The 27,066-nt window shown below is 40.4% G+C and overlaps 2 protein-coding genes across 10 annotated transcripts; both read left to right on the top strand.

The window, feature by feature from the left end:
* The first annotated feature begins 1,272 nt into the window (after positions 1-1,272).
* Positions 1,273-14,298, top strand: ddx4 (DEAD (Asp-Glu-Ala-Asp) box polypeptide 4). Of its 9 annotated transcripts, none has more exons than XM_055008143.1 (23): positions 1,273-1,372; positions 3,134-3,166; positions 3,288-3,321; positions 3,411-3,446; positions 3,520-3,576; positions 3,794-3,814; positions 3,886-3,948; positions 5,843-5,887; positions 5,978-6,010; positions 6,091-6,153; positions 6,474-6,509; positions 6,591-6,626; positions 6,725-6,769; positions 6,857-6,999; positions 8,199-8,351; positions 8,426-8,580; positions 8,670-8,799; positions 8,875-9,041; positions 9,130-9,275; positions 10,210-10,309; positions 10,443-10,713; positions 13,607-13,717; positions 13,799-14,298. In XM_055008143.1, the coding sequence occupies exons 2-23, from the start codon at positions 3,146-3,148 to the stop codon at positions 13,883-13,885; spliced, it is 1,953 nt and encodes a 650-aa protein (XP_054864118.1). In that variant the 5' UTR covers positions 1,273-1,372; positions 3,134-3,145; the 3' UTR covers positions 13,886-14,298. The 9 variants fall into 9 exon arrangements, with proteins under 9 accessions (XP_054864118.1, XP_054864122.1, XP_054864121.1 ...); XM_055008144.1 differs by lacking the exon at positions 1,273-1,372 and adding an exon at positions 2,894-3,036; XM_055008147.1 differs by lacking the exon at positions 3,886-3,948.
* A 2,467-nt stretch (positions 14,299-16,765) lies between these two features.
* ccdc14 (coiled-coil domain containing 14) lies at positions 16,766-26,403 on the top strand. Its single transcript, XM_023289179.3, has 11 exons — positions 16,766-16,925; positions 17,873-17,916; positions 18,012-18,072; positions 19,922-19,994; positions 20,210-20,311; positions 21,463-22,035; positions 23,112-23,247; positions 23,322-23,407; positions 23,703-23,846; positions 24,210-24,312; positions 25,863-26,403. The coding sequence occupies exons 1-11, from the start codon at positions 16,905-16,907 to the stop codon at positions 26,296-26,298; spliced, it is 1,779 nt and encodes a 592-aa protein (XP_023144947.1). The 5' UTR covers positions 16,766-16,904; the 3' UTR covers positions 26,299-26,403.
* Positions 26,404-27,066: the final 663 nt, after the last annotated feature.

Genomic DNA, 27,066 nt, shown 5'->3' with positions numbered 1-27,066 from the left:
GATCACCCTGGAGCCGGATTAGTCATCGTCATAGTACTACCACCATAGTACTATCATTAGAGTACCATCATTATAGTACTATCAGTATAGAGTCATTGTTACAGTCCTGCCATAGGCCCTGCTGGACTGGATCACCCTGGAACTGGAGTCATGATAAGACTGTCATTATACTTTCATCATTATAGTACTATATTAATAGTCCTGCTGCAGGAGCTGAACTCATAGTATTATCATTATAGTACCATGGAGGTGGAACACACTGAGTACACTTCTGTACAGCTGGATTCACAATAAAATCACCTTTAAAAAAGTGTCAAAGCTGAACAGTGTTTTATGATCAAATACTGTAGAACAGGGGTGTACAACTCATCTTAGTCCAGGACCACATTCAGCCCAATTTGATCTGAAGTGATCAGCAAAGTCACAGCATAATAACCTGTAAATAACTTCTAATGGTTCCTTTGTTTTAGTGCAAAAAAGTACATTCTGAAAATGTTCACATTTAATGAATTACAAAACATTCTTGAAATTTCTGAAGAAAAATAAATTCAGTTTCATCAACATTCATCCTCAGTTTATCATTTCCACATTACAACTTCCAGATCACAGTGTCTACAAATGAACACAACATTTAGTCACCTGGAACTGAACCATAGAGGATTTTACTTTAACAAAGACAAAAAAACAACAAAAACAAGACAAAATATTACAAAAATGAGACACACACACACACACACACACACACACACACACACACACACACACACACACACACACACACACACACACACACACACACACACATATATATATATATATATATATACATATATATGTATAGCTCAGGTTTTACAAAACAACCATTGGCTACATTCCATATAAGTTTTAAAAATAAAACCTTAAAAGAACATTACTACAATTTTCCCTGAATGTTGTCATGAATGTCCTGTAAAGGTTTCATGAAATAACCTTCAGGGAACCTTTCGAGAAGTATTTTGTGAAACCTGTGGATAAAAGTTCGAACAAAACCGTGAACTATCAGAAAGGTGAAGAAATAAATAAAGAAAAGGTGAACTAGAGCAGAAAGTAGTTCCTCCTGACTACAGCCTCCTGTTGGCTTCACCTTTACAAAATGTAAAGACACAAAATATTCAGTCGTCTTTTAAGCGCCTACAGTTTGTAAATAACACACATTTGAACCCTCTAATTAAAGTTTATTAATAAAAGTGTAACGTGTCGTGTTTTTTCAGAGTCGCTGATCTGGGCGGGAAAGCGGCGGATCTGGCAACCTGCCCTCGGTAGCGGACAGACGGCGCGGAGCGGAACTTCAGCGGGACGAACATCGACTTCTAACGGAGAAACCCGTGATAAAGTACGGTTATCTTTGTGAGAACTAGTCAGTCTTTATTGTTATCAGCTTATAAACCATTTTAAACCGTTATTTTGTTAAAACACGTATTTTATTCTGCTTTTTATCGGCGGGTTAGCTCCCGTTAGCTCCGTTAGCTCGGCCTGCTCAGTCTGGGGAGGGTCGGACTTGAAGGTGGCCTTGAATTTGGACGTTTTATCAATTATCTTAATGCCCAATATTCGTCATAAGGTATCGGGCAATACGATTTTATTGTGCTTTTTGTTGTATTTTTTGTTTTTTGTGGTCCGGTCGAGCAGACATTCGCCTCCCCGCCCTGCACCTGTGTAGCCAAGATTAGCCTAAAGTAGCACAGGCTAATTAAACGATAGCATAGCACTGGAAAGTCAAAATATTTAAATTATGAGTAGCAACGAACAACCGGCGCCCGTATCACCTAGTTTATGTCTGTTCTTGTTGCTTTGGTCGTATTAAGTGTCTTACATGTTAGCAAATGTTCGCTTGAGCAGACATTAGTCATGAGGTGCTATTAAATCACACGATGGTTTGCGATAGTTAATGGAATATTTATACAGATTTCGCAAAATCTCGCGATAGTGTGGAGGATTTCGCTTTAACCTGCAGCCACTGCAAGTATCTTTGAGTTTATCTTAAATGGTGCTTAGTGCAGTAGAGTAACGTTTCTGCCAACTTATCAGCACATGATGGATCTTTCTGCACAGTTTGACAAACGACCTTGCAATTTTATCAATGATGGTAAACGGTTGTCCTTGCAGACCCTAGTTTTGCATTGGTGTGAGTCTTGACAGAGATTTAACAGTTGATATTTACAAAATGTTGTAGTGTGACTCTGTATATATAGGAGGCAGACTAAAGTGAACCCTGTAGACACTACTGACGTTCCTAAAAGCCCGGGTAGCTGCTATCTAAGGTACTTTTCACAAAGGAGCCTCATCCACTCATATTTTTGCAGCACTGCAGCTCAGACAGGCCAAACATTTCTTTAATAAAGAGTGAAATGACGCCTTAATCCTGCAAAACCCAAAAAAGATAAATTCTACATATGTTGTCATTTATTTTGTGTTTTTTTCTTCATTTTTTTGCTCATTTGTTCTATATTTGGGTTGATAGATACATTTTTTGTTTGTTTTATCTTTTGCTCATGATATATATATCTGTGTGTGTGTGTGTGTGTGTGTGTGTGTGTGTGTGTGTGTGTGTGTGTGTGTGTGTGTGTATGTATGTGTATGTATGTTTTTTTTGCATTGTTTTGTTTATTCTTTTTTAAAAAATTTTTTTACAATTTTTTTCTATATTTGGGTCTTACAGGGTTAAAATGTCAGCTTCATCTCCACCAAAAGCAGGTGGTTTTAACTACACAGGTTGTTTCCTATAAATGGTATAATTTGGTATAATTTGACCCTCTTGTTCTGCGGTGGGCGCTGTGATTGAATGTTTTCTTCTTCACCAGATCAGGTGGTATCTACCTGTCTGCATCTGTGACCTCATCATTAGGTGTGTCTGAGTCTGGACCTCTCCTTCTCCACCAGCTCCTCCTCATTTTGTTTTTAAATATGATCAGTCGTAACTTTTAGAGGGTTTCAGAGGCAACAAAAGGCCTGAATGTGACCATTTAGTTTGATCCACTACCAGGAATCACCTTTAAAGTATTTCCTGTTCATTAAAGCCTTTCCTTCCTGCAGTGTACAGCAGAGAGTCTATAAAAAGGCTTACGGTTCTTAATGTTGTCTTATATTTTTCCAGGTGATCTCAAACATGGATGATTGGGAAGAACAGGTAAGTTAGTTCTTTCTCAGACCCCCAGTGCAGTGAATTATTCATTAATTATCTCCAGCTTTGTGGTTCCTGCTGTTAACGTGATAATCAACACCTGGTCTGAATTCACTCACCTTTACAGGAAGCTACAATAACCAACAACATTTCAAATGGAGGTATGTTCTTTATCTGAGAATTTTAGTTTTACCACCACATTTTAAACAATAATATAAATTTGAAATGAATGCTGTGTGTTTAATCGCAGGAGGAGACTCCTGGAACCGTGGAGACAATGAACGGGGTAAGTGTAGAAAAGCAGCACTGACTCTCTCATCTGTAGAAAACACCTGAATGACTTTTTAGTTTCCCTCCAGGTCGAGGTGGGAGAGGCAGAGGCAGAGGAGGAGGATTTAAAAACTCATTTTCCTCAGGTGCTCATGTTATTTCTCAAGTAAAATGATTGAACATTTAGATAACATTATACACTGGTGATATATCTCTTTTGTCCTCCTGACTGTTACTGAACTGGTTTTACTCTAACAGAGTTGTTTCTAGTCACTTAAACCCAGTAGGTGTCTGGATATCAGACTAATGCATGGATTGAGAATTGTGGAGGGAATCTTAACTTTTGTGCTTTGTGTTTTGTAGGTGTTAATGAGAATGCAGACAGTAAGTATTAGCAGAGAGAATTAACTGGTGAGACGGTGCTTATTTCTGTACCTCTGATTTGTTCTTTATAGCTGGAGACACCTGGAATAGTACAGGAGAACAAAGAGGTGGTTTCAGAGGAAGAGGAGGCCGAGGTGGGATGAGAACTTTACTTCATCCACTGACACACTCTCAGATTTATTATAGGTTCCCTGAACAAAGCGTTTAAATACTTTGGTAAATGGTCCAGTGGAGTTTTATGTGGATTATGTTAGAATAGAATGATAACTTTCTTGAAAACCTGTTGATATAAACTTGCTTGAACACAGAGTTTGTAGTTTTCTTCTTGGAGGAAATCAGCCGTGGCCAGTATGATGTAAAAAAAGATTGCTGAGACCTGCTGAGATTCATAAAGCAAAAACTGAAAATACTTGTTGAAACTTTTCAAACCACAGACATTACAGAAGATCTGTAGGTTTTCAGGGACAGTTGTGGAGACAAATAGTGTGTTGTTGAACCCTCCTGTTGTCTTCATTTGTGGGCACCAAGAAAATATTGTGTCTTTGTCTGAAAAAAAATCCAAAAATTCTGCGAAAAAATTCCCCAAATTTCTGAAAATTTGCAAAACCTTCAGGAAGAAAATTCCAATAATTCCTTAAAAGATTTATTTAAAAAAAATTCCCCCAAATTTGCCAAGAAAATTCTTGTAAATATTTTCAAAAGCATGAATAGAAATCTTCCAAAAAAAATCCTAAAAATATCTAAAGTGAATCCATATATATCAGTAAAACTTCTAATATTTTGTTTCGAACATTCACATAAAAATCAACAAAAATCCAAATTTCACTGGATTTTGGTTGATTTTTATGTGAATGTTCTTGAGAAACATTTTTTTAACATTTCTTCTACCATAAAATGTGGACATCAGAAATTTCACTGTAAAAATGCTGTTTCTTAGTCTGAAAAAAAAATCAAAAATTCAGCAAAAAATTTCCCCAAATTTCAGAAAATTTGCAAAACCTTCAGGAAGGAAATTCCAATAATTCCTGAAAAGTTTCCCTTAAAAGTTTTATTTAAAGAAATCCCCCAAATTTGTCAAGAAAATTCATGTAAATACTTTAAATACTTTAAAAATGAGTAGAAATCTTCCAAGAAAATCTTAAAAACATCTAAAGTGATTTTTCCCCACATTTTCAAACTTAAAATTTGTAAAACATTCAGGAAGAAAATTCCAATAATTCTTTAAAAATTTCCCTTAGAAGATTTATTTTTAAAAAAATCCCCCAAATTTGACAAGAAAGTTCTTGTAAATATTTTCAAAAAATGAATAAGTATCTTCCAAAAAAAAAATCTTAAAAATGTCTTAAATGATCACTGGATTTTGGTTGGTTTTTTTTTTGTGAATGTTCTTACGAAAATTTTTTTTTTAAACATTTCCTTTTTTTTCCACCAAAAAATGTTCAAAAATGTTGAAAATGTGGACATCAGAATTTTCACTTTGAAAATATTGTTTCTTTGCCTGAAAAAAGATCCAAAAATGCAGCAAAAAATTCCTGAAAATTTACAAATCCTTCAGGAAGAAAATTCCAATAATTCCTTTAAAGTTTTCCTTAAAAGTTTTATTTAAAAAATAATCCCTCACATTTGGCAAGAAGATTCTATTTTCAAAAAATGAGTAAAAAATCTTCCCAAATAATCTTGAAAATATCTGAAGTGATTCCATATGTATCAGAAAAACTTTTAATATTTTCTTCAGGAATCCAGCAAAATTCGCTGGATTTTGGGTTTTTTTTTTTGTGAATGTTCTTAAGGAGCTTTTTTTAACATTTCTTTTTTTCCACCAAAAAATGTTCAAAAATTTCCCGAAAACGTGGACATCAGAAGTTTGACTGTGAAAATATATTTCTGAGATATTTTTGAATATATTTAATATATTTTTAACTGAGTAGAGTCAAGCCGAGTCAGTGCTGGTGAAAAGCACCATAACAGAACTGAATGCTGTGAGACCTTTTATGAAATGGTGTCCTAACAGCGTCTGTGTTGCTTCAGGACGCGACCGAGGGTTTGGCAGTGTGGATGGGAGGGAATTTGATGGTAACGTTTGCATATGTTGGGATCTAAGCTTACATTTTACCTATTCTGAGTGCATTAAATCATTTAACCTGAGTTTACTTTGATTTACAGGTGATGACAACAACAATGGAGTGAGTGAAAATGGTAGGTTTGTTTGGTTTTGGTTGTCTGATACATTTTTATTGACTTTATGTGAGTGTTTACAAGCTGTTGTGTTTGAACAGGATTTAGAAGAGGAGGCCGCAGGGGTGGAAGGGGAGGCAGAGGAGGAGGAGGTTTTAGACAAGGTATGACTTTATTCACTTCTATTAGGACAGATTTACTGTAACTCTGAACCCCAGGATGATTTATGTCTCATAGCCTTTGGTCGCAGCCGAGTCACTGTTGGTTTAGTGACTGTGATGAGGAACACTGAATTTAGTCAGTGCATTTCAATGAAGTGGTTTTATTAAGACATAATGATTTGAAGTCTTTCATCAAAACTAAATCCACCACCGTGTTTCCGGGTTCAGAGAGTTACAGTAAAGACATATTTTGCTCTTGAATTCATGCAGTTTTCATCTGAAATGTGAAGAGCAGATACCTAATACCTGATGATGTGTTACAGGTGGTGACCAGGGTGGCAGAGGAGGCTTTGGAGGAGGTAAATAAGCACCCATTAAACACTGTGAGGTTATGTCAGTGTCATTTTCTGTCAGTTATTAGGGATTATGTGTCATTCCAGGCTACCGAGGGAGAGATGAAGAGATCTTTTCTAAAGGTGCCATCTGTTTCTCTTTGATAAACAGAAATATTTGAGCTATTTAGGGTGAATTTAAAACATTTCCAGGATGTAAATGAGATGTGTCTGTAATGCAGGGGAAGATAAAGACCCAGAGAAGAAGGATGGCGCTGACGGTGACAGTAAGTTAAATCTTAAATGTACAAACATTCCTATTGTATGATCCAGCTTGTTCCTGTCGTGCACCACGTTCTGACTCTGAATTCCAGGACCCAGGGTCACATACGTCCCACCAACCCTCCCTGAAGATGAAGACTCCATTTTTTCCCACTACGAGTCGGGAATCAACTTCGACAAGTATGACGACATCCTGGTGGACGTCAGTGGAACAAACCCACCCCAAGCTATCATGGTGAGAAGGGACGAAAAAAATCAGCAGGTCCACAAATCAGTTGCTAAACAGCACTTAGTTACAGCGTTTCAGGATATTTTATGTTGTCATACCCGACTTTAACACCAAATAAGAAAGTGAACCTTCTGACCTTATGAGAGACACGATATCTTCCAAAGAACATTGCTTTTTTCTTATTTTTTCTTACTTATATTGTATATACAGTGTATATATCTTGTGTCTTTAATTTATAGATGTGTTCTCTTGCTTTTCTTACTGTCACTTTGCTGCTGTGACGTTGCAGATTTCCCCTTGTAGGACTAATAAAGGATATTCTATTCTAATGTGACACCATTTAGCAACCAGAAACTGTCAGAACAGAAAGAATCATTTGACTTTCTGGTGGTTTGTGAAGTAATAATGTGTGATAACTTGAATACATTCTTCAAATCTTTGCTTAAAATTATGATATTTAATAAACATTATTTATTGTTCTACATGTCATCAACAATTTTGACCAAAACCTTGAATCAGGGATTTTTCAGTCAACCTGGTAATACTAAGAATAGAAACAGATTATAATTACTTTATTTAGTTTTCCAGTAGTGGTAGCACCCCTTCACAGTGCTGTACACATTCCAGATTTGTTCAATTTTTGTAAAATCTGTTATCAAAAGGATTAATTTGAGCTATTTCTGCCTCTAGCCATGTTGTTTTTTCCATAGAGATGCAGAACTTTTATACTGCAGTAAAAAATGAGCCTTCAGGAGTCAATGCACAAAGAAACCACTTGTTTAAAGAGTTAAAGATGCTTCTCTAAGACTTACTGACATGATGATTGATATATGAAGTAGGTAGGGGTAAAAATAAGTCATTGATGCCCAGATGGTTCGCTGTCTGCATGTCTCCACAAGCAGAAATGATTGAAATAGTTAAAATTTTAATGAAGAGAGAACATTTACTGCTCAGTCTGTGGTTTCTGTCGGTCAGCTGGCAAAACAAAAAACATGAGATCATAACAGTCAAAGCGCTGCTAACCTTCCACAACACAAACACACTTTAGTCTTAATTCCTGACAGGCTGTCAGTTTATTAGAATGTCTGTGGACTCATTGATTCAGCTGCAGAAACATCTTAAATGTTAACTAATGGTGCTTGCAGCTGGTATTTCATCTGTTGGATTAGTCGACTGTCAACAGTTCAGACCTTTTTCCTCTTCAGACCTTTGAAGAAGCCGTCCTGTGTGAGACCCTGAGCAACAACGTCAGCAAGTCTGGGTATGTGAAGCCGACGCCGGTGCAGAAACACGGCATCCCCATCATCTCTGCTGGCAGAGACATCATGGCCTGCGCCCAGACTGGATCTGGTAAAACGGTGAGAAGATACGGACCCACTGCTGTCCTGTAGGTCTGCTCCTGGACACACTTTAATGAGCTCTCCTCCTCCAGGCTGCCTTCCTGCTGCCCATCCTGCAGCAGCTGATGGCCGATGGTGTGGCAGCGAGTCCATTCAGTGAAGTCCAGGAGCCTGAAGCCGTCATCGTGGCTCCAACCAGAGAACTCATCAACCAGATTTTCCTGGAGGCCAGGAAGTTTGCCTTTGGGTGTGTTTTAGACGCCGGCTCTGACAGACTGTTAAATACACCCCGTGTTAAAGCTGTCCTGGTTTTAATCCTGGTCTCCTCTGCTGCAGGACGTGTGTTCGTTCAGTGGTAGTTTACGGAGGCGTCAGCACCCAGCACCAGATCAGAGAGATCTGCAGGGGATGCAACATACTGTGTGGAACACCAGGACGGCTGCTGGATGTGATTGAAAGAGGAAAGGTGAGTCATTTAAAGTCTCTTATGATTGAATCAGACCAGAGCTGAAGGTGGTAACAGCTGGAACATCTGCTGCAGGTTGGGCTCAGTAAGGTGCGCTACCTGGTGCTGGATGAGGCCGACCGGATGCTGGATATGGGCTTTGAGCCCGACATGCGCCGCCTGGTGGCCGCCCCTGGAATGCCGTGTAAAGAGAGCCGCCAGACTCTGATGTTCAGCGCCACCTACCCTGAAGACATCCAGAGGTCTGGTCCTTTCAGCGCTGGTGTAGAAGACGAGGTCTGAGCTGGACTGATGGTTGACTGGTTTAAACATGGATGTGTGTTTTTCCAGGATGGCAGCGGACTTCCTGAAGACCGACTACCTGTTCTTGGCTGTGGGGGTTGTGGGCGGAGCCTGCAGCGATGTGGAGCAGACGCTGATGCAGGTCACCAAGTTCTCCAAGAGGGAGCGGCTTCTGGACCTCCTCAAGACCACAGGTACTTATTAACATCCAGTTTAAACCTATTAGGTTGTAGAGAAGAATCTCCAAACATCAGCAAGTCACATAACTGACAAAATATCACAACAAAACACTAATGTCAAGGTTTTGATGCTGGAATTTAAAATGTGTTTATCACGTTTTTATTCACCTGCTGGTAGGGATGGGGCTGATCCAATACCAACGTAATTCACTAGTCGGAAATTTCTGATCCATGATCCACGTCTGTGCTTTAATGTTGTCTGGTGAAAAGACTCCACAAGTGATTCCCTGCCGGCTGCTCTGCTAGCTGGATGCTAAATGTGGAATGGATTATTTTTTAAAGTGATTCTATTCAGGTACAGCTACTGAAATGTGTTTAAAATGGAGAAATTAGCACGCCCCCCCCCCCTTTTTTTTTTGAGGAAATGGAAAGTCTTCAGCGAACACCAGAAGTTTTTACCTTCTAACAAACTGTTAGAGAAGTTTATCCTTCGTCTGTCTCCATCTTGGATTTAATAAATACTGACAGCCAAATGTGAAACCCTTACAGCTGAATATTTGTTTTCAGGATGGGATTTTTCCTGCTAACAGGATTTCTTGTTTTTCCGGCTTCCTTTTCTGACATTATGCTTACCTCAGGTTTTCTTTTGGGACATACATGCATCCATTCGTATGTGTCATGCTTCCTGTAGAGAGGAGTTTATCACAGCCTCATGTCAAATCAACAATAATAATAATATTAAAGCAAACAGAGATCTAGTATTGGAATAGTATCACAATCAGCAGATATCCAAATTCAGGGATCGGAAGTGAAAAAATGTGGATCGGTGCGTCCTTACCTACTAATGTAGAACCTCAAATTGTTCCAGTGTTGACGTTACTACACGGACTCCAACCTCTTCATGGAATAATTAGTATGTTCCAGTGCTGATGGCTGCTGTTGGTTGCAGGAATGGAGCGCACCATGGTGTTCGTGGAGACCAAGAGACAAGCTGATTTCATTGCAGCTTTCTTGTGCCAGGAGAAAGTTCCAACTACCAGCATCCATGGGTATGTGCTGCTGCTAGGATCCTGTCTATAACTCCTAGTTTTCATCAGATAATCATGTCTGGTGTTTCTCTATTGGTAGGTTTCTGTCTGTACTAGTTTTCAGTAGATAATCATGTCTGGTGTTGCCCTACAGCGACCGGGAGCAGCGGGAGCGAGAGTTGGCTCTGGCAGACTTCCGATCCGGCAGATGTCCCATCCTGGTGGCCACCTCGGTCGCTGCTCGGGGTCTGGACATTCCAGATGTGCAGCATGTGGTCAACTTTGACCTTCCTAACAACATAGATGAGTACGTCCACCGTATTGGGAGAACTGGGCGCTGTGGGAACACTGGCAGAGCGGTGTCCTTCTACGACCCGGATACTGATAATCAGCTGGCTCGGGCTCTGGTCACCATCCTGTCCCAGGTGAGATCCACTCAGTGATCACTGCTCCTGGTGAGACTGAATTATGTAGAGGTACCTGTCCACAGGATCATCAATCCCATTCACCGTCTGTGTGAAACGCACCACGCTGCATGCTGGTTGGGTTGTGGTGCATCGTCCTGGAGCTCATTTGCATAAAGTAGTTTAATTTCTACTTTCATTAAACGTCTAAACCAGCCGTTATTGAACTACAGTCACTTACAAAGGTATTCACCCCCTGTTGGCTTTTTACCTGTTTTGTCACAGTACAACCTCTAATTTAAATATTTTTTTAAAATCTTAATTCTATTTAATGGATCTGCACAAAACAGTCAGTTTTGAAGTGAAATGAGAAATATATATATAAAAAAAGCAATTTTTAAAAATAAAAAAATGAAAATTGGCATGTGCATATGTATTCATCCCCTAAAAAGCTCTGGTGTAACCAATTACCCTTCAAAAGCCACATAATTAGTGAAATGAAGTCCACTTGTGTGTCACATGGTCTGTCAGTAGAAACACACCTTTTCTGAAAGGCCCCAGAGGCTGCAACACTGAAGTAAGAGGCACCACTAACCAAACACCTCCATGAAGACCGAGGAACTCTCCAAACAAGTCAGGGACAAAGCTGTTGAGAAGAACACGTCATGGTTGGGTTATAAAAAATATCCAAATCTTTGATGATCCCCAGGAGCATCAAATCCATCACAATCAAATGGAAAGAACACGGCACCACAACAAACCTGACCAGAGAGGGCCGCCCACCAAAATCCATCGACTGAGCAAGGAGAGCATTAATCAGAGGGGCAGCACAGAGACCAAAGGTAACCCTGGAGGAGCTGTAGAGTTCCACAGCAGAGGCTGGAGTATCTGTCCACAGGACCACAATAAGCCGTACACTCCATAGAGCTGGGCTTTATGGAAGAGTGATCAGAAGAAAGACATTACTTCCAGCTAAAAATAAGAAGGCATGTTTCGAGTTTGCAAAAAGGCATGTGGGAGACTTCCAAAATGCACGGAGGAAGGTGCTCTGGTCAGACGAGACTAAAATTGAACTTTTTGGCCATCAAGGAAAACAGTGTGTCTGGCGCACACCCAACACATCTCATCACCCCAACAACACCATCCCCACAGTGAAACATGGTGGAGGCAGCATCATGCTGTGAGGATGTTTTTCGGCAGCCGGGACTGGGAAACTGGTCCGAGTCGAGGGAGAGATGGATGGTGCTAAATACAGGGATATTCTTGAGCAAAACCTGTACCAGTCTGTAAGAGATCTGAGATTAGGACGGAGGTTCACCTTCCAGCAGGACAGTGACCCTAAGCATACTGCAAAAGCAACACTTGAGTGGTTCAAGGGGAAACATAAATGTGTAGGAATGGCCTCGTCAAAGATAGACCTCAGTCCAACTGAGAATCTGTGATCACACTTAAAGACTGCTGTTCATAAGCACAAACCATCAAACTTGAAGGAGCTGGAGCAGTTTTCCCTTGAAGAATGGGCAAAAATCCCAGTGGCAAGATGTGGAAAACTCATAGAGACTCATCAAAGACAACTGGAGCTGTGACTGCTGCTAAAGGTGGCTCTACAAAGTACTGAGTTTAGGGGGATGAATAGTTGTGCACATTTATGTTTTCTGTTATTTTGTCATATTTTTTGTTTGCTTCACAATAAAACAAATAATCACATCTTCAAATTTGTAGGCATGTTCTGTCAATTAAATGATGCAAACCTTCAAACAATCCATTTTAATTCCAGGGTGTGAGGCAACAAAACGTGAAAAATGCCAAGGGGGGTGAATACTTTTGCAAGGCACTGTAAAACCAGGACAGATTATTTCCTTCTTCAAATGCTATCAAATACTTTTTACTGAACTGTTTTCATAATTAAAGAGAAAGTTTGCGACCGAGCTGATATGTTGGTCCAACGTTTCCACTGGACTGAAGGTCTCAAGGTCTGTAGGACTGAAGGTCTGGAGATCTGAAGGTCTGTAGGACTGTAGGTCTGAAGGTCGGTCATGTGACCTCCTGGTGACCTACTAGTCCACATCCACCAAGCGGTGATATTCATGTACATTTCCATGCGAGAAAAACATCCCTGTGGGGACACAGCTTACAGCATTTATATGAAACTGTAGCACAGGGGTGTCCAACATGCGGCCCGCGGGCCAAAAGCGGCCCTCCAGAGGGTCCAATCCGGTCCTCAAAGTGTAAAAATTCCAGAGAAGACATTAACTGCAGGTTGTAAATTAGTAAAACTGTAAACTTAAAATAATTTCTAGACAATGACAAGTTGTTTTGATCAGAAAGTGAAATACTGGATTGTTCTTTGTTCTTTTGTCTCATTTTTCTAATTTTGTCTTGTATTTGTCTTACTTTTGGTGTTTGTCTCATGTTTCTATCATTTTGTGTTTCCTTTTTGTCTTGCTTGTGTTTTTTGTCTGTCATTTTGTTCCTTTTTTGTCATTTTTGTGTCTTATGTCCATTTTTGTTGCTTAGTAACTTTTTTGTCTTTGTCTCCGTTTTGTTTCGTGTCATTTGTCTAATTTTTGTCGTTTTGTGTATCCTTTTTGTAATATTTTGTCATTTTTTTTTGTCTGACTGTTGTGGGTTTGATCCTCCAGTAAATCCTCTGGTTCAGTTCCAGATGACTAAATGTTGTGTTCCTTTGTCGACACTCTGTGATCTGGAAGTTGCAATGTGGAAATGATGAACTGAGGCTGAATGTTGCTGAAACTGAATTTATTTTTCTTGATAAATTTCAGATTGTTCCTGATGTTTAGTAAAAAGATCATTCTTTAAATGTTAATATTTTCAGAATGAACTTTTTTATGAACCACTGGAGGGTTTTCAACAGCAGCCTGTATGTTTTTATTGTTTCTGTTTGGATGGACAGGCCCAGCAGGAGGTTCCTTCATGGCTAGAGGAACGTGCGTTCAGCGGCCACGGTTCCTCCGGCTTCAGCACCCCCAGATGCAGGACTTTTGCCTCCACAGACTCCAGGAAGGTAACCGCTTCGTCTGATTTGTATTTGTGATGATTTTCCTCTGCAGTTTCCTTGGTCTCTCAGATTGTCCTCTGTCCTCAGGGTCAACATTCAGGATCTTTCCAGGACAACGCTGTGAAGAATCAGCCACCGCCTCAGGCTGCAGCTGATGAGGAGGACTGGGAGTAGACGGGACTGATCAGAGTTGATTTTCTTTGAGGTGTTCAGCTTGTTGTGTTTTCGTTGTGTTTTTGTTTGCAGAGCCAGATCGTTTCTCAGGCTGGACACAGTTAGTGTCTGTTGTGTTAAAAGAGGAATCAGTTGTTTTGTATAAACTGTGGATTTGTTCGGTCTGAACTGACAAAATGTGGATTCTTCTTTCTATCATCACCTGCATTGACGTGGTGAAACAGTGTCTGACATAAAGTCACAACTTTCATGTCAGATTTCAAATATGTTTTGCTTCTTAATAGGATGAAGATGATCAATAAATATTTGTTCAAAGCAGAGGTTACATTTATTGTCAGATTGATTGAAGGTTAGACAAGCTCAATGACTCAAACTAGATTTAATAAAGTCTCTGACTGTTTAAAGATCCTGAATCCTCTGTACTGAAGAGATTCCTTCTGATCCTCTATTTAATTCCAACAGTCGACCAGGAGTCAGTTTGAGCTCAGATCTGATCAGAGAACAGATCCTAAACATCACATCCAGGTAGAAATGAGCCTGAAGTTACATCTCAGCATCACCAGGGTCAGTACTGGATGATCAGCAGTAGTGCTCCAGTACAAGGACATGAGTGTTACCATGGTGATGGCTCTCCAGCTACAGGCTTTCAGAATAGAGTTCGTTGCCATTTGCACAGGTACGTCACAGTACAGGTATGTCGGTACAGGTACATCAGCACAGGTGCATCAATACTGGTACACTGGAATTCTTGTTCGTAACTCTGAGTCATAAAAATAATTTAGCAACAATTAAAAAGAAAAGAACCCTGAAATAAATCACACTAAAGCTCATTATCAGTGCAAATATTAGCATAAATAGATAAGAAACAAAACAATGAAATCCTTGTTTGCAGAGGTACTTATTGCACATTTGTCTGTTAAAATGAGTGTGTTGTGATATTTGATGTTATGCCGTGTTATAGTACCTCCCCCTTATGCTGGACCTTTGTGTTAACCAGGAGCTGGTTAATGGTGCTGGAGTAATGAGGAACATCAGAAGGCAAACTGACAGAAAAATATTCAAGTTATTTATTTCAGCGGTTGAAATCTGTCTATCAATATTAAATACATATTCCTATGGAATATAAGTGGCTTTGAAGTAGATCCTGAAATAAAAGCCACATTACAGTTTTTTGTACAGCAAATTTTAAACAACAGCTGCACTGAAGTGCTTTTAAATAGATAAATATGATTATTAGAAATAAATTAATTAAATTTTTAAGTACTGGGTTTTTGACCCTGCAGTCATTTTATGGTGCACATGTCCTTGAATAATAGTTAGATTAATGATTAAAACTATAAAAAATATATAAAAAATTATTTTACCTAAGACCCTGCAGTATTAATAATTAATTATCGAGAAAGTAAATTAAACATTATAGCTAAGACCTCATGGTTTTATTTAAATATACATGAAAACCCAACATATCCAAGGATCCCCTATGAGCAAGCTTTGTTCTTATTTTAAAATATATTTTTTAAAATTCCATTCTATTTACTTATTTTTCTGTGGAATGAGGATATAAATATAATGAATCCTATGAAGACAAAAATACTACAGTATTTTATATATTTATTAACTTTCTAATTTATTTAAGGGCCATATTTATTTACTTTATAGGAATGTTTTAATTTCGCATCGAATAAAACGGCCACTTAGACTCCGCCCACTGTAGGCGGGGCCATGGGGGGACGTCGTTCAATCTGATTGGCCAGTTACAGGCCGTCTGTTTCAAACGTGTTTTCCTTCCGGTGTTCAAGATTATCTGGTGTTCCGATTAACTGGTGACATTCAGGGAGCGAGGCAGCTGTTGCAACGGCAATACAGAGCATAGGTGACTGTACCGGTGCCTGTTGAAAACACACAGATGTCAATAAACTGTTCTTGTTGTCAGGTTAACATTGTCGTTACTGCTCTATTTGTACTCACGGCTGTTCAGTCTACCAGTAAAATACTCGGTTTAATGAGGACTTCCACCACACTGAGTGGAAATATCGCTTCGCTGCAGTAGAGTGATGATCTCCACCAGATTACCTGGTGACAGTCTGTGGCTTCAGTCCGAAACAGCAACAGAAGTACTACTACCGTTTTCAAAGATCACTGCGATTAACCAGTTGGATCTGAGTTGTTCTATTTTTAAACACATTTTAAGTAAAACAATGACATCATATAAACCATCTGACCACATTCTAACCAGAGATTTCATATTCCTGACGTCGATATGCTTCATCTAATTTCCATCAGTCCATCCATTTTTTGCCAAATTGCTGGATTTCAAATTCAATACGTGAAATAAGTCAGGTAAAGTTGGCAAGATATTCACAGATTCGGACTTCCGGCATCAATAACTCATGAGATACCTAACTCCAGAAGTTCTGCTGGACTGTTTTGGTAGAATTTTGACATTTGTGTATTTAAATAAGACAGTGTAGCTACAATGTGATCTGAACTTGCCAGTACTGTACCAATATACTGATGTAATACTGCAGCATTCTGTTATCACATGGTTTGGTGAATTCTTGTTAAATAACGTTCACACCGTGTCCTGGTCTCCTATCTGCTACTTTAACAGGTTTGAACAGTAATCAGTAATCGCAGATCCACTGGTCCCAACCGCGTTGACGTAGTTTTTCTTTCATGTAGCCCGACAGAGCATGACTTTTAAAATGAGAACGCCTCTTATTTTCACTTATTTTGTCAAGACCGAAATTCATAGAACGGCAGAAATCTCATTTTATAGACAAAGTTGTCCCATTGTTTGTTTCCTGGTCAGTGGGTAAGGGGTCCTGAAAAGCCACGCCTACGAAACATCTGCATCAGAAACGCTGGTATCACCAGTTAATCTGGAGCACCAGTTAATGTGGAACACCGGCAGCCGTAGCGTCAGACAGGCTGAAGCTAAAGCTAGAAGTGAACAGCGATAGTTCAGGTGTTTGGAAGAAACAGAAACAGCAGAATATCTGAGTCTAGTTCAGGAACTATGAGAGGAAAAGTACGCAAGGTAAGACCGACTAAAGCTGAGTTTATCTTCATAAATAACTGAGACTTTTAGCTGTTTGTCAGTGAAAGTAAATGAACCACACCTCTTAACCCGTGAAATATTAAATAAACGCGTTTTAATTCCCCTAAAGAAGACTAAAAGCGTGTTTATGTGGATGTTTTTCCCCAATAGTAATTATTTAAAGCGAGATACGAGCTGTGCACTGCTGTGACCCAACACAGCTGATTATAATACACTTAAATATCTAAATACTACAGGTGGAAACTATCTCAGCTGATGACTGACGTCAACACAGTTACTCTCTGTATTACTAGTGTTCTGAAATGTTCTGTTTAGATACGCAAACGTATTTTATTTAAAATGTGCACATTCGCATCAATATCTCATCATATTCAAGCTAATTTTGACATTTGAGAGCCAAATGTTCAATCAGAAAATCAGTTTTTCTCATGTTTTATGAGTAAACTGTTCCATAAATCAGTCTGTGAACGATAAACGTGTCTGTAAAAACCCTCAGAACATAGCGAGGAATAAAGGTTTGGTGGATGTAAGTGGAGATTTCTGGATCACAGCAGGAGAAAAAGCCACTGTTTCCAGGAACCAGTTTGAACTAATACTCACCTGTTTACTGCTTACATCCGTCTGTTCTGCATCGTGAACAATAACCATATAACTTTATTCATGTTTCCATGCAGTCATTATGTCACATTATTAATTAGCGAATTTTTTTTTGCACTAAACTTCCACACAAAGCCCTGATGAGCAGAAAATAACCTCTGATGAATGACGTCCGCTACAGTTTCAGTTAGTCAGAAGATGTTTTGTAGGTTTATTGTAGAACTAAAAGGTTTACCAGAGGTTCACAGGTGTTAGATCTACAGAATATCTGACCCAGTGGTGGTGATTAAACATCAAATCAGAGAAATGTTGGTGTTTCTGCTGGACAGGCGGTGACTTCAGGGAGGCTGACAGGAGCATCCAGAGGGAGTCCGTGAGTCTGTCAGCTTAAATCCACCTCCACAAACACAACATTTAACTCATCGTAAGTTCCTGTTAGCTCTGATCTGATCCACCTTCTGTTGTCAGAACTTCAGCATCCTGTCCTGAGCCGACCTTCTCCCTCTACTCCACCGACTCTGAGGACCAGGTAAACATCTCAGCTGGCCATCTATCTATCTATTCAATTCAATTCAATTCAATTTTATTTATATAGCACCAATTACAATCAAATTGTCTCGAGACGCTTTACAGAACCCATATGCCTGACCCCCAGAGCAAGCCAAAAGGCGACAGTGGCAAGGAAAACACCCTTTTAACAGGGAAAAAAACCTCGAGCAGAACCCGGCTCTAATGTGGGGGGACCCATCTGCCTGCTGGCCGGGCGGGTTGAGAGGGACAGAAGAAGTAGAGAGGTAGAGATAGAGGGGTAGAGGTAGAGATAGAGGGATACAGATAGAGGGGTAGAGATAGAGAGGTGGTGGGGGGGACAAAAGGACCATAAAACACAGCCACACATCTGAAGCATCCAGCTCTGGGACCAGGGACACTCGGAGAAAGGACACAGAAAGAAACAGAGTGAATGTAATGCAATAATGGTATATGTAGTAAATACATAGGTAGTTAGAGAAAGGCTCAGTGCATCAAGAGAGGTCCCCCAGCAGCCTAGGCCTATAGCAGCATAAATCTATATCTATCTGTCTGTCTGTCTGTCTGTCTGTCTGTCTGTCTGTCTGTCTGTCTGTCTGTCTGTCTGTCTATCCATCCTTCCTTTAGTCCATCCATCCTTTAATCCATCCATCCATCCTTTAATCCATCCATCCATCCATCATCTATCTATCTATCCATCCATCCATCCATCCATCCATCCATCCATCCATCCATCCATCCATCCATCCATCCATCTATCTATCTATCTATCTATCTATCTATCCTTCCTTTAGTCCATCCATCCTTTAATCCATCCATCCTTTAATTCATCCATCCATCCATCCTTTAATCCATCCTTCCATCCTTCCATCCGTCCGTCCGTCCGTCCGTCCGTCCGTCCGTCCGTCCCTCCATCTATCTATCTATCTATCTATCTATCTATCTATCTATCTATCTATCTATCTATCTATCTATCTATCTATCTATCTATCTATCTATCTATCTATCTATCTATCTATCTATCTATCTATCCATCCTTCAATCCTTCAATCCATCCATCCTTCCTTTAATCCATCCATCCATCCATCCATCCATTCATCCATCCTTTAATCCATCCATCATCCATCCATCCTTTAATCCATCCATCCTTCCTTTCATCCATCCATCCATCCATCCATCATCCATCCATCATCTATCTATCTATCTATCTATCTATCTATCTATCTATCTATCTATCTATCTATCTATCTATCTATCTATCCATCCTTCCATCCTTCAATCATCCATCCTTCCTTTAATCCATCCATCCATCCATCCATCATCCATCCATCCTTTAATCCATCCATCTATCCTTTATTCCATCCATCCATCCTTTAATCCATCCATCCTTTAATCCATCCATCCATCCATCAATCTATCCATCCATTCTTTAATCCGTCCATCCATCCATCCATCCATCATCCATCCATCCATCCTCTATGTATCTATCATCCATCCATCCATCCATCCATCCATCCATCCATCCATCCATCCATCCATCCATCCATCCATCCTCTATCTATTATCCATCCATCCATCCATCCATCCATCCATCCATCCAGCTCATTGATCTCCAGTCCTGATAGGGTTGCTGATGTTGCAGTAGGGCTGAATGATGTGAGGATTAAACCTTCTTGGTATTTTTCCTGATAGATTTTGATTTGTTAGCCGTTTTGTGTTTTAGGATGTGTTTGGAATAATCCCATCCATCTATCCATCCATCATCCATCTATCATCCATCCATCCATTGATGTGTTGGGTAGTAGTTGTGTGTTTTAGGATGTGTTTGGAAAAATCCCATCTGTCCTCAGGTCACCACCCTCCATCAGGGTCTGGACCGCTGTGCTGCCTTGCTGGGTGACATCCTTCAGGCTGAAAAGGCAGGTCAGATGAGTTTCCAAACATTATAAAGCATTTAACAGCTTATTACCAGCTTATTACCAGTGTTACTAAAACTATTAAATGAGAGAAGAACATTCAGCAACCTGTTTTATAATCCTTTAATCAAGCTAATGGAGCTTCTTGACTTTGAGGAGTGCTGTCGGTTGGACAAACACACCTTAAAGATGAATTAAAATAATAATAAATGTGTCTTTAAGCCTCACCAAGCCTTCAGAGAACAGTGAAGGTTGGAGCAGCCAGATCCAGACAGTCCACGTCATTAGGAGGGAAGAGCATCGAGAAACTACCTACGAAGACAGGTATGTGGTTCTCAGGAGGACAACATTAGATGATAGCTACTGAATGAGAAGAGTCAGAGCATGACAACGTGTTTCCATCATTTACCAACTCACCTGTATGGTCCCAGTAAGCCAGGTGGGGCTGTCAGGATGTTCTATCATTCTCCAGAAACATTTTTTCAGCTGCTGGAGGGGTTCTGTTGCTCTTTAAAATGCTCCAAAGGTCTTCTGTTGGACTCAGTTCAGGTGGAATACTGTCAATGTTTGAATGCTTCTCATGCTGGAATATTCCTCTTCTGCCAAACTTCTGCAGACTCGGAGTCATTTTGTCAGCCAGTATTTTGGTTTATTTTCACCGTTCTCATGCAGTCTCATATCGTCACACCCCCTCCTCCGTGCTTTACTGTCAGGACCATGTGTCCACTATGGTAGTCCTGTTGGACCCCATCTGAGCCGAACACATTTTTCTTGACCAAAGAACATGCTCCCAACATTCACTGGGCTTCTCTTTCTGTTCTTTAGCAAACTTTCAAATTACAGTTTCATGCTGAAGAAGAAACAAGTTTTTTTTCTAGACTCCATCCATAGAAGTTCCTGTCCTTCACTCTGAGCTTCACAGAACCTCTGGTTTCCACTGATAAACGATGTGTCCAGCCTGAAGCAGCTGCACATTTGTTTTTCAGAGTAGCACCTGATCTGTGGTGTTCTTTTAGGAGCTCTGTTCAGTGGTACGACGGCTTATTTTATACCTCCTGATTACTGCTGTAACGGTGTTTATCTGCTGAGGTTTAGTCGGTCATCAATCTACCCGTTTCCTTTTCCATGTTTATGAAGTCTCACGGTCAGATTTTAAACTCCTCTGGAAGTTCTTGTTCATTAGGAGCCACGATGCAGACATGAAGATAAACATGTCATTTTAAGATAGATAGATAAATAAATAGATAGATTAAACCTTTATTGATCCCACAGCAGGGAAATTAACAATTTAACAGCAGCAGCAAATAGAACAGAATTTTAAAGCCAGGTTACTACAGTTAGACTGATTAGAATCCGTCCATCCATGCGGCAGCCCTAACTAGAATTTATTTATACTCAATTTATTTCAGAAATTACAGGTTTTCTAATTGTATATCAGTGATCACAGCTGAACTTTCATGAATCTTCCCCTCCAGTCCAGAAGAGTTCCCATTCCAGCCAGCGTGGACCAGGAACCACTCCAAGAACCCATCGGTCCACTCCTCCAGCTGCACACTCAGGAGTGAAGCTGCATCCACCCAAGAAACATCCTCACAAGCTGCTGCAGTCCTTCACACCTCCTTCACACCGCCAGACTCTCCAGCACCGCTCCCACAGCGTCCTTCCACCCAGGACCTCCATCCCTCCACCCAGAACCTCCAGCCCTCCACCCAGGACCTCCAGCCCTCCACCCAGGACCTCCAGCCCTCCACCCAGAACCTCCAGCCCTCCACCCAGGACCTCCATCCTTCTGGCTGTCCACCAGTCGTCCTCCCCTCCAGAACTGCTGCCTTCTCACCAGGCTGGAGCTCCACAGACCGAGGCTGGTGGAGGAGAGGAGTTTGTTCCTGTCAGGGATGTAAACATGAAGAACCCAGCTGTCAGACACCCAAACATCTGCACCGTGGAGACGTCACATCTGCAGCTGGAGACTCAGCAGGATGAAGAGAAGAAAGAGAAGATGGTTCAGTATCTGCTGAGAGAACTCAGAGCTCTGATCTCTGGACGAGGTACCCTCATATCTCTACCTTCTGATGCAGCATCATGTGTGGTTTGATCAGAATAACAGCAGAGTTTAGAAGGAATCAAATGCTGTTGGTGGACCACGTGGAGACACGTCTGTCAGACTTCCTGTCACATGTACCATTACCAATGTTCAGATCTCAGCTTTAGTCAGGATGTAACATCTCAGATCTGTCATGATCCATACTGATCAGACTGCGTCTAAGTGGAATTCACATTTTTGTGCAGGTCATTCAATTCAATTCAATTTTATGTATATAGCGCCAATTACAGTCAAATTGTCTCAAGACGCTTTACAGAACCCATATGCCTGAACCCCCAGAGCAGCCCTAAGGAGACAGTGGCAGGAAAACATCCTTTTAACAGGGAAAAAAACCTCAAGCAGAACCCGGCTCTAATGTGGGGGGAACCATCTGCTGCTGGCTGGGTGGGTTGAGAGGGACAGAAGAGGTAGAGAGGTAGAGATAGAGGGATGGAGGTAGAGGTGGAGGGTTTCAAGTTATGTTGTCTTTAAAATCAAAACACCAAATTAAACCATTTATTAGAAAGAAGAAACATTGAAAACAGGACAGATCATCAAGGTTTAGGTTACCAGGGCTCCACGAACTAGTCGTCTGTTAAAATCACATTATTTCATTAAAAATGCTTTATTCTGTCTCATTTAACATTTCACTAAGATTAAACTGCTAGCTCTAACTGGATTCTGTAGAAAAAGAAAGATTCTGTAATCCTTAGTGCAACTGTGAAGTATTCTTTAATAAGTAAGGAACTTTTAGGATGAACTGCAGGCTGTGTTCAGACAGAACAGACAGAAAACAAGGTGGAAAATAAAAAATGTAAGTAGTAAAACATCTGTAGCATGTAGAGCCACCAGGATGGGAACCCCACCTGTTATATGGATAAAATAAACATTAAAAGTTGTCACCTTACTGATGTTTGCTAGCATGAAGAATAATCTGAATGTTCAGCACCTCTTTCATCTGCAGTACCTCGTGGTGAAGTCCACTCATATAAACCCAGTCTTCTGTCCTGGTTCATTACTTCCTGTTAAACTGTTGTCCAGGCGGTGCAGCAGAGACGCTGCTCAGTCAGCTGGACCAGACGTTGTCCTCACCACAGGTTGGAGGTTTGAACATCCAGCAGACCCACAGAGATCCAGACCTGAAGTCCCTGCTGATCCAGAACGGTCAGCTCTGCAGGTAAAACACAGACCTGAACGTGGTGGAGCTTTAACTTCATGATCCAGACTCTAAACTCTGATTCTGTGTTCCAGACGAGTTCAGATCCTGAACCAGCAGCTAAAGGAAAGAGAGAACCTGGAGAGAAACCAGAACCTGGAGGTCCTGTGTGACTCTCAAGGTGAAGCCTGTATGAGTGGATGTGAACGTACCACTGTGGGTGTTCTTTCATTTTATTGTCTGTGGACACTGAGGACTGTGAATAGTTAGAATGATAATAATACATTTTATTTATAGGACACTGTACAAAGTAAACACAGTTAAAACATAAAGATGGAAAGAGATTAAAAGCAGGAGATTTAAAATGTTAGAAAAGTAGAGCTGGGTGTTGTCTGCATAGTGGTGAACCTGAATGTTGTATATCACAGAGGGAACAATAATCTAAGAGAATAACAGAGTCCTGCTGGTGTCTCCAGTCCTCCGTCTGCAGGAGGAGCTTGTTACTGCTCAGTCCAGACTGCAGGAGGTCCAGGAGGATCTGACAGAACTACGAAGAGTCCTTCAGGACACACAGAGAGAGCTGAGAGACAGAGAGGCAGAGAACGTCCTCATGAAGACAGGTTAGACATCAGCTTCATCACCTCCATCTCCTCCATCACCTCTATCAGCTTCATCATCTCCTCAATCACCTCCATCAACTGGAGGCTTCATTTACAATCCATAGTCTACTAGTTACTGTAGGACTAAATGTCCAGATGAATCCCTCAGCCAACAGTCAGTTTTATAATAAACACTTTGTTTCTGCTGATCCTGATAAATCCGTGATGAAGTAATGTTAGTGTGGCAGAATGATGTTAGTGTGACAGAATGATGTTAGTGTGACAGAATGATGTTAGTGTGACAGAATGATGTCAGTGTGACAGAATAATCTTCTCTATCTTCTGCCTCAGCCCAACCTTCTGTACTGTGAATGCTTTGTTCAGACCTGGACGCCACCAGAAGAAGGCTGCTGGACAGAGAACATGAGGAGGAGAAGTTGGCGTCCCTCACCCAGCAGAGACTAGAGGAGATAGGACACCTGAACAGGTGAGTCTGTGTCCTTAATGAGAGGTCAAAATATTAGGAACACCCTGTTCCACTAATTATTAACCCTGATCTGATTCAGTCCAAGTTATTTAGTGTCTGCTGAGTCCCAGTCTGACAGTAAATCAGTCTGTCTCAATCACGTCTGATCCCCTAATGAAACCTTTTTCTGCTGACGTCAGTTTCACTTCGGACAACTCCTGATTTGCAAATGAGTTCAAATGTGGGATTCTGTTCAGGGTTTTGAATAGTTTAGGGACAGCAGTGGTTGTTAAAAGTGATATTTTAGAGAAACCAGTTGTAATACCTGAGCTAATAAACAGTTCTTGTTTATCAGAAACAGCTGTAAGTTTGCTTTTCTTTCATTAATAAGGACATTTCTCAGAGACCCCAGACTGCTGACCGGTGGTGTTTGTGGTCCTGAACCTTGTTGTAAAGTTCCAGCAGGGCTCTGACATGTAGCATCTACAGGGAACGGGGTTGACGGCAGCTCCACATGCTCCACAAGACATGGAAAACCTGCACACGCGTGTCAGAACACGTGTTGTCGATTACCTGTAGTACCTGGTTGACCCACCAGGTGGAGCCTTTAAGAAGGAAATGCAATTAGAGCACTGGATGTGGTAACAGTGTTAGCAAACGGAGCACAGTGGGGGAGTTTGTGTCTTGTTTTTGTCGTTTCCTGTCTTTTTGTCGTTTCCTGTCTTGTTTTTGTCATTTCCTGTCTTGTTTTTGTTATTTTCGGTCTTGTTTTTGTTGTTTTCTATCTTGTTTTTGTCATTTTTTCTGTCTTTGTTGTTTTTTGTCTTGTTTTTATTTTCTATCTTGTTTTTTCATTTTCTATCTTGTTTTTGTCGTTTTGTGTCTTGTTTTTGTTTTGTGTCTCGTTTTTGTCATTTTCTGTCTTGTTTTTGTCGTTTCGTGTCTTGTTTTTGTCATTTTTCTGTCTGTCGTTTTCTGTCTTGTTTTTGTCGTTTTCTATCTTGGTTTTGTTTTGTGTCTTGTTTTTGTCATTTTCTATCTTGTTTTTGTCATTTTTCTGTCTTTGTTGTTTCCTGTCTTGTTTTTGTCGTTTCCTGCCTTGTTTTTGTCATTTTCTATCTTGTTTTTGTCATTTTTCTGTCTTTGTCATTTTCTATCTTGTCGTTTCCTGTCTTGTTTTTGTCGTTTCCTGTCTTGTTTTTATCATTTTCTATCTTGTTTTTGTAATTTTTCTCTTTGTCATTTTCTATCTTGTCTTTGTCGTTTTCTATCTTGTTTTTGTTGTTTTCTATCTTGTTTTTGTCGTTTTCTGTCTTTTTTGTCGTTTTCTATCTTGTTTTTGTAATTTTTCAGTCTTTGTCATTTTCTATCTTGTTTTTGTCGTTTTCTATCTTTTTTCATTTTCTATCTTGTTTTTGTCATTTTCTGTCTTGTTTTTGTTGTTTTCTCTTTTGTTTTTTCATTTTCTATCTTGTTATTGTTGTTTTGTGTCTTGTTTTTGTCATCACTAAATATTGAGTCATGAGAAGTTGAGCTTCTCTCATGTCTTTTTTTCTCTGTTTCCTTCACAGCTCATCAGATGGTCCTCCTCCTGTTGACTCCTCAGAAACCAGACCTTCTATCCTCCTCCACTCCAGGCAGCATCCATTTCTTCCCTCCAGGGAGCCCATCACCCACTACCTCCTGTCTCTGGACCAGGCTGAGAGAGAAGAAAAGCCTCCGTTCCATCCTGAACATAGAGACCAACCTCCACAGAGTCCAGCTGTTAGACTAAACTCTCCTCTGGATCCGTCACGTGGTTCAGAACATCTGGAATCAGGACGAAGGCAGATGTTTACCTCCATGGTGTCCCAGTCTGACGGAGAATCTGTGCTTTCTGACTGCAGCATAAAGTCTGGCTGGACATTTGACACCAGAGACGAGGAGGCCTTCAGAGACGGACTGGCAGCTCTGGACGCCAGCATCTCCAACCTGCAGAAGACCATCCAGCTGGACATGAGGAGATGATGGCGCTCCTGCTGTTCATATCTGTTTCATGCTGTGTTTTATCTTCTTCAGAAGCTGTTTAAAGGCAAATTTAAGGTTTAAAATAAAGTTTGGGTTTGTAAATTATTTTCTTGTCTGTGATGGAGGTAGAGGACCACTAAAGTTCTAGCAGCAGATGGTTTACTGAAGCTGCTCCTGCATGGATTATTGATCTTCTCTCTTCTAGTTTCATTGGGAAGCAGCGCTACGTTCTCGGTTCCATCTAGTGTTGTGTTTAGGAGAACATTCTGTGGTCGGATGGAGTCCATCACGTTGGGTGAGAACTTGGTCAAGACCATAATGGATGTTTGGTCCTCATAGTGAAGCATGGAGGTGGAGGTATGATCATATGGAGCTGGAAGAGGTCAGAAGGTGTTTATGGATCCATCATGAATACCTCTGGTGTTCTCACTGCTGTTGTATCCTTTATATGGTGTTATACTGGTTCTATACTGGTTTTATACTGGTACTGTACCGTGTTATACTGGTATTATACTGGTGTTCTACACTGGTATGATGGTGGTATAATGGTGTCATACTGGTGTTATACTGGTATACTGGTGGTATAATGGTGTTATACTGGTGTCATACTGGTGTTATACTGGAGTTACACTGGAATTATACTGCTATTATACTGGTACTATACTGGTACTACACTGTTATCATACTGGTACGATACTGGTATTATACTGGTGTAACTAATTCAACACATTTTTTCATTTTTTAATGTTCTAAAAGGACAATCGGATG

Source organism: Amphiprion ocellaris, chromosome 24, assembly GCF_022539595.1.
Source record: "Amphiprion ocellaris isolate individual 3 ecotype Okinawa chromosome 24, ASM2253959v1, whole genome shotgun sequence".
Taxonomy (NCBI): domain Eukaryota; kingdom Metazoa; phylum Chordata; class Actinopteri; family Pomacentridae; genus Amphiprion; species Amphiprion ocellaris.
This window is presented reverse-complemented; position numbering and strand designations above follow the sequence as displayed.